Source organism: Lutjanus erythropterus, chromosome 8 (assembly GCF_056507025.1).
Source record: "Lutjanus erythropterus isolate fLutEry1 chromosome 8, fLutEry1.hap2, whole genome shotgun sequence".
Classification (NCBI taxonomy): domain Eukaryota; kingdom Metazoa; phylum Chordata; class Actinopteri; order Lutjaniformes; family Lutjanidae; genus Lutjanus; species Lutjanus erythropterus.
In genome coordinates, this window is record NC_139324.1 from 10,252,541 (window position 1) to 10,265,389 (window position 12,849).

Here is a 12,849-nt window from a genome sequence, read left to right on the forward strand (position 1 = left end):
CAGTGTTCACACCAACCCCAAACGAACCGCATCAAGGTGGCAGATGCTCCGGGAGTCGGTTCAACCGGACTAAACCAGGCTGGTGAGCCTGACCTGAGGGTACACCATATTTAGAATATTTTCACCGTTTTACCTTATGGTCAGACAGGTCTTTTCCACCAATATTGAGCCAACTGCGGTCTAGTTCCCGCACCTAATTTTGAATCGTCGTCAGCATGTCCGCCAAAGCTGGTTCCCAGCTGGAACCAAAAAATATGAGTTTGTGGATGTGTCATATTCTTTGGGTTGCTGTGCATTGTGCAACACCCTCTGTTGATGATGTCATGATTATAATGGTTCCACTCAAAACTATTGGAAACGCTGACTTGTTCACGAGATAGCACCAAGGTTCCAAGAATTCTGACGAGGAATACCAATTGTTGCTCTCTCCTAAGCAACCAGACTCTTGAAGGAAAAATAACAATTTTACTACACAGAAGAGGAGACTTGCTAGTGCACTGCCTCGATCAGTCAGTTAGTTACTGTTATTATGTGAACACAGTCTTTTAAAAGGTTTGTTCAGATTCACTGGAGTCATACAGGACCTTTAGGAGAGAACTCGCCCTTAAGATGACACTGGCTTTTTTGGGTGGAGGTTTTTTAAGCAGCTACATATGTTTTGATGTTGACCCTGTCCATGGCAGCAGTTCTCCTGCTGGTACTTCTCTCTGCTTTTCCAAATTAAGGGTGTGTCGGCCTGTAGTTAATACACTGACTATTAATGAGTACCTCATCAGCCCCACTTCAAAAAATCCAAACTCTCCCTTTAATTTCCACCATCTCTGATTTACGAGACTTGTGAACCTGGACAATTTTTTTTACAAGGAAATAAAATGGCTTCCCTTATAAATCTTCACTTTATGGTCAGGAAAACCCAAGAGGCACTAAAAAGACCCCACCACTGCGGCCTGACCAGGCACCTGGGTGACACCAGGCTCGTGTCTCTCAGCTCACAAAGCTGAAGCGCGTCCTCATTCCTCAAGCAACCGTGTCACGTTCGATTTCCTCCTCCTCCACATCCAACTTTCCTCTTTAGCCTGCTTGAAAACCTCCTCAGGGGCTGACCGGAGTTGCTTGAGGTTCATACATTCAGTCACTTATTTGGTACATTCATCACTTTCATAGGGTGGGAGGCGATTACATCAGTGAGAAGGACATTGTGTGTTCTATTTATTGTCTGTCTGTGTGAGAAAATGCATCTGTTACTCATGGGAAATGTGTTTGAAAGACAGGAGCCCTGCACTTCTGTTTGACTTAAGTGCGTCAGTAAATGTATCAGTATCGTAGAGTGAGTGCATCTGTTACATTGTAAGAAAGTGCACCCACAGCATCAAGGCTGTAATATTGTATGCATGTGTTTGTGTGACACCGGGTGTCCTTGTAGAGTATATGCAAGGGCTGCAGGTCTCAGGTGTGTCTTTACCTTTCGTGCCCATGCAGTATTGAAGGTAACAGTCCTGACCAGGGTCTGTGACACGGCCCATAAACGTCACTGATGATTTGTGACTCATTGTCCAGCTTTTTCAGGAATCAAAACTGTGAAAACAAGTGTATTTTCAGTCTCAGAACATCTGTTTTTATGCTGTTTGTGTGTATATGAGTGTGTATTTGTGCACACTAGTGTATCCCCTGCTCTCACACAGGCAAGGAGGACCAGCCAACATCTAGTTGTACGTCTAAAATGTCACATCTGTCCATGCTGATAAAAAAAATCTTGGGGGAAACACTGGTTTGCAACATCAGTAAAAACAAAATGTCCCGTTTTTGTGTGTTTTGTGCAAAGGTGATTGGTGTGTGTGTATTATAGTTCATAACGTTGCAGCCCCAGTGCAGAAAGGACACAGTTTAGAGGTCCAGAGAGGGAGAAGGGAGCTTAGTGGTTTTTGAGCAGCTGTCTCTGAGGTGCAGGTTGAAGGAGGACGAGGAGGAGGATGGGGAGGGGAGGTGCTAGAAATCCAGTAAACAAGGCCATTAACCGAAGAGATAAAGCACACATGTGGCTCAATGAACAAAGGTTACCATGAAAACAAGAGATTGTACTGTACAGCTTTTCAAACCCTCCTCCGATTCTCTGCCTTTCTTCAAGACGGCGTTCGCTCCACCGGCTTCCGTTAGATATGTGAGAGAAAGGCAGAGAATCGGAACGAAAGCCTACTTGCTGAGCGACAAACAGCCAGTCGGAAAAAACTGCAGAGTTATCCGTGGGGGTAGAGGGGGGAGTTAGTTGCCTTTTGAGGATATGAGTTTTATTTTCCATGTTTCTCCTAAGTGAGAAAGGTGGATTTCCGGATGCCGCTCTCCCCCAAGTTAAACCTGGGTGTAGCTGAGGTTACTCCAAACCGAACGTGCTCGTCTCCTCGACAGCAGTCACCAGCTTCTCGTAGAGCATGGAGAAGGAGGGGTAAGGTGGGAGGTCCAGACGATTAAAGCAAGTGTGAGCCCTGTGGAGACACACACACACACACACACACACACACACACACACACACACAGCAACAGATGATCAAGATAACTCATCTGTCTTAAAATATATCTCACTAAAACAGGTCACTCAGTTGAATGCAGATCTCTGCTGGGCCACAGCTGGTGAAGCACCTACTGCAAATGCTACAACAACTGCCAGATGCAACCAAAAGAGATTTGCAAAGATGACTTAGTCTCAGTTTTCTGAAAGATGAAGAAAATTGTGTAATGGTACTGTAACTGAGTGTCCTGGGCTCACCTAACTGTATAAACCTAGTAAGGAAACAGTAAATGGGACGATAAGTCCAAACTTCTAAATTTAAACATTGTTATGTATTTAGAACATTTTCTTTTTATTTTAGACCATTACCAGAAACCAGGCAGCTTTACCATTTAAAACATCTAAAAAAAAAAAAATCTACATTTTTGGAAAAACAAAATCTTAAATTTTGAATACTTTTAGGGCTGTAGGTATTAGATTCAGTATATTGCTATATATTGTGATCTTTTTCATTTAATTTTGGGAAAACTGTCATCGTCTACAGAACACATTGTCATATACATAAAATCGGTGTTCAAAAATTGTAATAAATAAATTGTAATAAAATGAGCCACTGCCATGATTCTTTACATGTATCACAATATCACGATAGTGTTTTTGAGAAATAATGCAGTACCACAAAACATAATATCGCACTAACATGGACAGGAAATTTTGCAAATTATCCAGGGATAGGATTTATTTTATTCATTGCATTTGTTACACATACACTGCATAATATGTATTTGTCACTGTTGATTTATGAAGGAGATTAGAAAACATATATTTGATAAGAAGTATAGATCACCTTTCACTCAACTTTTTTTTTTTTTTTTTTTTTTTAAAAAAGCAAGCTCCTACCTGGTATTATTAATATTTTATTTGTACAGATGTCAAAATAATATAAGTATACTGGCAGAGACAGACCTGAGCATTTTATGTTTATGGTTTGTGTTTTTGGATCATTCCAACATTTGAGTGATAGCATGGCAGGCAGCTGGGTATTATGCTGCATAAACTCTTTCAAATGTAACCTAAGCCTTTAGAACTACAATGCAGTTGCAATTTATAAATGCAGAAATATATCTTATTTATCAGTCAATCTCTGCACCAAGTTAATGCAGGAATTAGCTGAAGTTAATAAGTCAATCTGAAAACAAAGAAATTCAAAGAAAGATGGGTTATGGTCCCTTTTCATTTTATATGATAAATAGTATTAATGTTTCTTTGTTAACTGGCTCCTGTCCTCCTTTCATTTTGCAAAAGTGGCTCAAAGGCAAAGCAAAGTTTAGTATCTCTGGTTTAAGCGACTGAGACCGTTTCACAGCCGATGTCTGAACCAATTCAAAAAATTATTGGTTGCAATAGTTACTTGGACACAGTAAGTGGGGTCCAGGTTGGAAAATATAGAATATACCCATTAAACTTTAATATGTTAATGAAATAAACATTTTCATAATAGTCACTAAAGCACATATTGAAAGTATAATTAGCGTGGCGTCTCTGTAGCTCAGTTGGTAAAGCGTGCGCCCCATATACTGATGCAGTAGCTTGCTGGTTTGACTCCCACCTGTGGCCCATTTGCTGCATGTCATCCTCTCTCTGCCCCCCTTTATCTTCAGCTGTCACTATCAAATAAAGGCAAAAATTCTCAAAAAATAAAAATGAAAAGAGTGTAATTAGCAATCGCCAGGTTTCTGGTAATTACACCCGCTGAATGAATAAACCGGATTCCAGATGCAAGATGAAGATGAAAGAAAAGAAATAAGGAAATTAGAAGCCTTAAATGTATGAAATCAGACAAGTGAATGGTTGGAGAAGCAAACAGGCTTCTTACCAAAATCTAATGATAAAGAAATGTGGGAATGTTGGTAGTAAAAACATTTAATCCCTTAGATGCACAAAGATGTTTTCTGTGTTTCTTAAAATTGACACATAGAAAGAGAAAAGATTATTGTGCAAAACACACCTTTATGACTTATTGTGCACAGTAAGGCCATCATTCGTAACTGTGTAATCTTAATCAATAAATTTGCAAGGGAAGGCTGATAGAAAATATAAATGTGTCTCAAAACCAAAAGGCCCAAACTCCCTTCAGCAAAAAGACACAATACTCGACCCTCCACCTTCTGTGCCTGATAAGAATTTTTGTACAGTCCCTGAAAGCTGAATAGTCATTCCATTAGACATCCTACCTGGGTAAGGAGGTGATTTTTCCCCACTTCTCCACACAGAATCTGCGGGGTCCATTACTGCCCCGTAGAGAGGCAAATCCCTCATAGGGAATACTGGAGGTGCCTGTGACAAACTAGAGAGAAGACAGCCACTAAAGTCACAACAAGTATGAAAGCAGCATCCTAAAACATTGTTCTTAAAGACTCAAAATTGATGTAAACGAGTCTTTTCATTTGTATATATTTAACATTAATTTATTTAACTAGTCTCACTTTTCAAATTTTGATGAAAACTGAAAATTGTGTGCAAATTGTATAATCTAGCTACATAAAAGATAGATTAAAGTTAACATGTTTCTGCAGTCTCAAGCAGGACTCTGCAGCGCCCCCAGCCTCCACAAGGGGGCAGCCCGCGTGCATGCGCTCCCCCACGTGCCGTACCTGCAGCAGTCTCAGCCTCTGCTCATTGTTGAACCTCTCCACAGCTGCCCAGAACCAGCGAATCACTATGTGGTTGTCATGGTAACCTGAGGGGCGATAGATGATGATGGTGCATGAGTCAGATGAATAACAAATAAGGCCTCTGTCCCCTGTTCCTCGCAGCTCTCCTCCACCTCCCATCTCCTGTGTGATTTTTTTTTTTTTTTTTTTTTGAATGGGCTCCGCTGTTTAATGTTTAATGGCCGGAGCTGTTCTGTCCATCGCAGTCGATTCGTCTATTAAAAGAGCTTCACAATGAGTCATGGCCGAATGTCAGTTTGAGTTCTCTTGTCTCCCCGCTGCTGGCGTCTTTTCAACCGTATTGGCCAGACCCTTAAAAAGCCTTTTAATGTGATCTCTTATAAATGGTTTGGACACTGGTACTTGCAGCTTGTGCAGTACACAACATGTATTAGAATAATTAAATAGCAATAACTCCCCAAAGTTTCAAGGGTTCATTATACAGTACATTACATTAAAGACTAATACAGTTGTTAAATAGATGATGATTTATCATGAAAACAAATCATTATTTATTGTCAGGGTTGAGAGGGTTACTTTAAAAATATATTCTAATACAGTTATTAATATCTGTTAAAAAATGTAGTCAGTAACGTGATCCAATTATCACAATATTAAAGTAATGTAACCTGATTACTTTCCATTACTTCTGGATTACCTCAATATCAAACATAGTGAAATTGTATAGCTTGATCTGGTGTTTTTAGGGCTGTTGCTAACAATTATTTTCATCCTTGATTAACAGGTTGAATATTTTTTTCAATTAATCAATTTGATGAGTTGTTTCGTCCATGTAATGTCAGAAAATGGTGAAAAAAGTTGATCAAAGCTTTAGATGACAACCTGAAAGGAATTTTTGGGGTCCGAGACTGAAAAATATTTAGTGTACTGTCAGAAAAGAGTAAGGAAACTAGAAAAAAGTTAATAAAAAGTTCAATGAGACTATAAAAGTATTGTCAGCTGCTAGACAGAAAAGTTGATAAGCGATATGGGATTTCCTGACCTGAGGTAAGATAGACTGAAGAAAGACAAGATGCAATTCCTAAAGTTAATTAGGATTTTCCTTTGTGATACCAATTTGGGAAAAATCTCATATACTATATACTATACTTCCTATCTTAATTTCAGACTCAATATAAGAAGTTTCTGTAATTTGGCCCCAGGCTTCTAGTTCACACCTGGGCAAAATGTGGCCCGGGTGCCAGATGTGGCCGTCTGAAAGGTTTTATGTGGCCCACAAAGCCATCACGGAAATGCCAAAAATTTTATATATAGCAAAGACAGTCAATAGCATTTTGCTTACCATTAAACTGTTATCAGACCTTCATTTCGAAAGGGGTCATTGATAATTATAATGAACTGTGTATTTTATATTAAACTGTACCTTTATTCACTCAATGCTGTACATCCATGCTGTTTATGTTGTCCTTCTTATACTTTTGCTGCTACTATTGTTGAAACCTGTATACAGCTTGCATGGCATACTGTTAAAAATAAAGTTTTGGACATTGCCAGCAAAATATAGGCCCACAATTCATTGCATGGCAGTTCAGAAAGGATGATCAACAGTAGAAGTGCCCTATATAAAACACTTCTGACCATTCCATTATTAGAGATATCATCATCTTATATCATTTGTGTCTGGCCCACAGCAGCCTGATCAATTTTTCATGTGGCCCCCTGTGAAAAATAATTGCCCACCCCTGCTCTAGTTTAAACTCTTTGTGGAAACAATCAGAGACATTTAAACTCTGCTTATGCTACATTTAGGACTCCATGTTGTACAAGTCAGTTAACCCCTCATGTCTGCTGGGTGGTTTGTGGCTTTGTCACGTTCTGGTTGTGCTAGAACATCACATCTCTGTCACAGTTTAAATTACCACGGAGAGCATCTCAGAAAAACTCCATCTGTTCTTCAGCAGCACACATTGTTTGAGAGGTTTTGCTGACATTTTTTTGTGTTTTACAAGCATACTGAATAGACATTTGGAGCTCATTTATGATCAGTGAGGGAACAGATCCTTTGTGGTTGTACTTTACTTATTTTAATTATTGTAAGCAGTGGTAGCTCAGTGAATTTCTCTATCTATAGTATGTTATGCTGTATATGTGACAAATAAATTTATATACCATTTACATGATTTAACTTTATTTCATATTTGTATTCCCTATTTTCAGTGCTATTGATTAAGAGTTTACCCTAAAATAACTTAGCCCCTTTTTTAACACACGCTGTTAACCCAGGGTTAACTTAAGCCCGGCTCAGGGCTATACAATTCACACTGTACTTCTACCACTCCTGGGTTAAATGCCTCTTGGAACACATAACTAATGTTTGTTAATTCTGACTTTAGACTAGGGCTTGCTCATCCTGCTTCGGAGCAGGAGTTTACCGGGTTATCCCATGAAAATACTAAACATGGGGTTAAAGGTGCCAGTGTCCATCAAACATTAGTCATGTATTCCAATGGACAGTGAACCCAGGGCTAGTAGAAGTACAGTGTGAATCATGTAGCCCTGGGCTAAAGTAACCCTGGGTTATCACTATATGTGTGACAAGGAGCTAAATGGCTTTTCAAACTGCCATAAAGCCCCAGGCCCAGAATTCTCTTAGCCTGGGGCTAAGAGGGCTTTTGCACTAACACAATCTAGCCCATTCCAGTGTGGGCTAACCCCAACTTTAGCTTTGGGCTTGCTTGCCCTGATCCAGAGCAGGATTAGCTGTGAGTTTGTGGGGTTATCCCCTGAAAATCAACTTAGTACAGGGCTAGAAAGTGCTTGTGTGAAACACAAGCCCTGTGTCTAGTCAATTTTCAAGGGATAACCTGCAGGCTCAGGAGCAGGGCCAGGGCAAGGAAGTCCTAGGTTAAAGTTGGGGTTAGCCCACTTTGGAATGTGTCAGGATTGTGCCAGTGTGAATGCTGTCTTAGCCTGAGTCTAACAGCTCCTTCAGCCTGTGGCTAAGAAGGCTCTAGGAATGTTTTTAAGTGCAGGATACATATGCCATTTAGAGTTTTCTTACATCTCACTGAAAATTTGGAAGATTTCTGGGTTTAATTCTCAGACAGCCTCCCGTGCTAAAAACAGAGGGTTGGTGTGGCACATTTGCAGCTACAAGTTGTGGATGGGATGAATATGTCACTTGAAAATAAGCAGGTGTGTGCATTTGACTTTGCTAGTTTTCTCACGTTGCTGTCAGTGTGCCATGAACACTTTGATCTACATCTGCACTCTGTTGCCTCATTGCTTCCCTGCAGCTTTACATACCTCCTCTGTACTCTGTGTTGTTCCTCCAGTCTGCCAGGTCGATCTCTGCAGTGCCTGCAATCACCAGCTCCAGCTCCCTGGCATCAAACACAGACACCAGTCGCACATCCACCACCTAACAAACACAGACACACACACATGCAAACAGATGAACACATGGTATCACATATGGTACAGCCTATTCATTCATCACAGTCTTCCCACATACGTCAGATAGTTTGAGGGATTTGAGAGTTTTGCAGCAGATCCTTGGTGTGCAGACACAGATGGCAGCAGGATAAACATTCCTGTAGGAAAAGTTTCCATCAGTTTGTTTACAGTAAATGTTGGATTTGATTTGTTTAACAAAGCGAGGCCTGTAAACTCACACTGACAAACATGTAACGCACAAATCTGTCATTCTGCCAGGCAAGGGATTTAAGCAGGGGCTGGGTTTGTGCCAGCTATGAAAACACATGAGAAAAAGTAGAATAGGAGCACCGGTCCAGATTACATCCCACTCTTGGTTCATTTTGTCACGCTGAGCTTCCACAGCAGGTAAGACTGTGGGCTATCAGATGTCAAAATCCATCTTCTTAGAGTTATGTTAGAATGAATTCTCACTCGTACAAATATTTCAAAGGAATGTACATATGTTTATCTGTCATTATTTAGAGTCTGAACAGACCATGAGCCCTTAGATTCACATCCAAACCAAGCAGCACACAAAGTCTAAACATACTGGGTCCTATCTTACGCTGGTCTGAAGTGTAAGAGGAAAGCCCGAGGTGCATTCAAAGTGTGTCCAAATCCATCTTTGCTGTCTTGCACCATGGGGTGCAGGAGTATCCTGTCCTGTTCAGCCCCTTGCTCCACCAGTACACAGTGGGATACACCAATTAGACATGCCCAAGTGCCTTCAGTAATTCACTGGCGAGTTTAGGCTGAACATGCAATAAGCCAATCAGAAAGTCGGCTCTCATCACCTTTAAGAAGAAGGTACACCAGGAGCACAAGCGCTGGCAGCATAATGGAGGATTTACCATTAGGAAACAAAGAGAAAAGATTTTCATACAAGGAAACAAATCTCCCGGTCGTAGAAGTGAAAGCACGAGAGTGTAATATATTGAGACAGCAGGACGTCCCCAAAGCAGCTTCATGTGTAAATTTATTTTACACGAGTGCCTGCACAAAGTAATATAATACACCTTGAAATAGTGTTGTATGTTATAATTCATTATTATTATCATCATTATTATGCAGCTCCACTGGCTGAGGAGAGGGGAGAGGAGTGAGGAGTGGAGTTAGTTAGAATTAATAAAACTAAAAGTCTTTGTCACAAGTGTTCATCAGTGCAAAAAATGAGCATCTGTGTAAAGATTCTTTATTCTGTATATTATAATGTCGGGCCAGTAAATTAAGCAACTAACTCGTCTGACCAGACAAGTGTTAAAAAAGAAATATTTTGATTACTTTGATTGTATAATAACAGAAACTTTTCTTTTAATTGGTTTATATAACAGGGAGAGTGCACATTAATAAATATTACATGTGAGTTAACCAAGAGACTATTTTTCATCTGTAGTCCCTGGACAGATGTTAAAAAGTCATTCTAAAATAACGTGAAAAAAAGAACACACTCATAATAATAATCAACAATATACTAATTATCTTGTTATAACATGAATGGCATATTGTTATAACAAGAAGGTTTCTTGTTATGGAGTAATCAGTGATCCGTGATGCTGATCCGCTTTTTGTTTTTCTTTTAATGGCACAGCAGCAACAACAAAAAAACAAAAAAAGAAAGAAAGAAAAGTACCTCACTACACCCCACTTCAAATAATCTGAATTATCCCTTTAAAATGGCATCACATTTAGTGAAGAGCACCTTATGACTATAGAACTCAAGACTTGGGGCTTGACTGTCTTGACTTTGGACCTGAGTGCAAAGATTTGTGACTTGCAAAACAATGACTTGTTCCCCTAAAACAGGCAAAGATGGCACACAGATGTCCGGTGACGACCTGATGAGTCACGATGTTGGTCACTGAAATGCGATTCTGCTTTGTCATTTGCTCTTTTGGTTTGATCACAATTGTTCTCAGACATTTTGGGTGAAACGTATTGTGACACGAGCTGCACCGTCATCCGAAAATGCCAGATGCCTGTCGTAGCGTGGGTGGACGGATGCTTCTTAAGTTTAAAAAAAGGAATTCTCAGCACCCGATGCAATGACGCAAACACACTGCGTCACTGCTATTGATCATACAGTAAATTACAGCCATTACGTGCTATGAAGATAAAATCTTGCTGATTGCACTCTCAAGAGGGCCTCAGAGCCTCATTAATACCTCATAGAAGCCTCGGACCAGGCTCTCCGTCTGCTGGGCCACTCCTCTCTCTATACGCCACTTGACCATCCGCTCGATGTATTCCTTTTTGTTCTTCTCTGACACAGGGATACCAGCCCCGCCTGGCTTCAGCTCTCTCTCTGTAATCTGCAGAATCACACATATATTTAAAACCATGCACATTTCTGATTTTTTCTTAGCCAGGCTGCAGTCACAAATCTACCACCGCTCACCTGCCCGAAGACCTCCTCATTGACAGTGAAGGTGAGGTCTAGCATGTCCTCGATGTCATTGTCCTTCATCCACTGCAGGCTCTGGTGGAACTCCTCGTCCAGGAACTCCAGGTCGCTCAGGTCGCACGGGCTGCATGAGCGCAGACAGAGGGGTCAACATGGTATTGATGGGTTGTGCTACACATAAACTACAGCTGATTGTTAAGGAGGGAGGTTAAAGGTTAATTGCCCGATGTACAACAGCGTGAGACAGCTGTCCCCAAAGACAGCTAAAGGTATAAACATATAGCACACAGCATGATGCATGACAAGACAATATGTTTGCTCAGATGTATTATGTATCAGGTTAAAAACCCCTGAGATATACTTGTGAAGGATGTGATATGCTTATAGAGAGATAATAAATAAAAGTAGATGGCAAAACAGGATTTTTATATTGTACTAGGCACCAGCACCGAAGCTAATGCACTGCTGTGGACAAGAGCCAGCAACAAAACATATTTTAGGCACTTACAAAAGCTCCATGTAAAAAACGCAGTATCACTTTAAGTGTAAGCTATATTTTCGCTGCTTTGCTTTGCTGTCAGACAGTCTTTTCTCACGGGAAACTGCTATTATTAAGTATCGCCCTCACCAAACCAACCAAACCCCATAGGCGAAATCAGCACTTTTACTTAGCAGAATGCAGGAGTTACTGGTCTGCCACTGTCTCGATCTGTTCGTTGGTTTGTGTTATTGTGGTGCTTTTGTGTTTTAAAAGGATACTTTGGATTCACTGAAGTCACACAAAAACAGAAACAAACTAATAGATAAAGGCAGGTGGGAGTATCAACTCCTGTGTTTGAGGAGGAAAAAATACTGATTTCACCTCTGGAGTTTGGTTGGTTTGGAGACAGCGATATTTGGCTTATATGATTGCGGTTTAACGTCAGAAAAAGCTGTCTCACAGCAAAGTAAAGCGGTGAAAATATTCTAAATATAGCATGTACTTAAAACTGATATTGATTTTTGGGGGGCTAAAATATGTTCTGCTCTTGACCCTGTCCACACACTTATATGTTACAGTGTTTTGCTTGGTTTCCACCCCCTTTATTTACAGGCTTATTACAGTGTCATTACATGATTTAGCTATGGATGAGTCATAATGTCACATTCCTGTCTTGAGAATGACCACCCCTCCTTTTGGGTGAGAACAAGCACTGTTAAAGTGGACAGTCTGCATGTGTCACAAACACTGATCACTGATCAGCAAAGAAATAACATAACTGTTCACCTGACTGGCAACAAGATTTGGACCCCTAAGACCTAAAAAGCGATGCGGCAGAGCGGCAAGATGTAAGGCCAAAGTACTGGGATAAGCTGCTGTCATCCATGGATGTCATATAGTGTTATTTTCAGAATAAGTTCTGCTCCTCATCATTTAACATGTTGGTGATACAAAACATGTCTTAGGACATTTTTTGCAGAAAAGCTAAGGATTACACAACATTGAATCATTACCATGTTTCTTTAAGCATTCAAGGGACATTAGTTATGTCAGTTAATGTACTGATAGCAGTGGCAGATTGGGACAATTATCAGATGGAGTGAATGTGGTGATTGGCCTGGACTGACTGTCTGATAGTGTAAAACCAGTAACGTGACAATTAGTTTATTTTTTTGTTCCTTATGGCATGAATGTATTCTATCATTTTCCCACCGATGATCCCATCATGCACTGGGTTATGTAAACAGGAAGCATAGTGTTGAGTTAGCTGAGTTTTTTAGCTTATATATATATATTTGGGTGAATCTGCACC

At 40.3% G+C, this 12,849-nt stretch overlaps 1 protein-coding gene across 2 annotated transcripts in view; it reads right to left on the bottom strand.

Moving 5' to 3' along the window:
* Positions 1-230: 230 nt before the first annotated feature.
* The window catches only part of hecw2a (HECT, C2 and WW domain containing E3 ubiquitin protein ligase 2a), a 63,767-nt gene continuing 51,148 nt past the window's right edge, over positions 231-12,849 (bottom strand). For both annotated transcript variants that reach the window (XM_084724482.1, XM_084724483.1), the window contains exons 25-30: positions 11,051-11,180; positions 10,818-10,964; positions 8,485-8,599; positions 5,158-5,243; positions 4,738-4,850; positions 231-2,480 (exon numbers count right to left, since the gene is read on the bottom strand). In XM_084724482.1, coding sequence (XP_084580608.1) covers positions 2,369-2,480; positions 4,738-4,850; positions 5,158-5,243; positions 8,485-8,599; positions 10,818-10,964; positions 11,051-11,180 — 703 coding nt within the window. In that variant the 3' untranslated portion in view covers positions 231-2,368. The remainder of the gene's footprint in view (positions 2,481-4,737; positions 4,851-5,157; positions 5,244-8,484; positions 8,600-10,817; positions 10,965-11,050; positions 11,181-12,849) is intronic.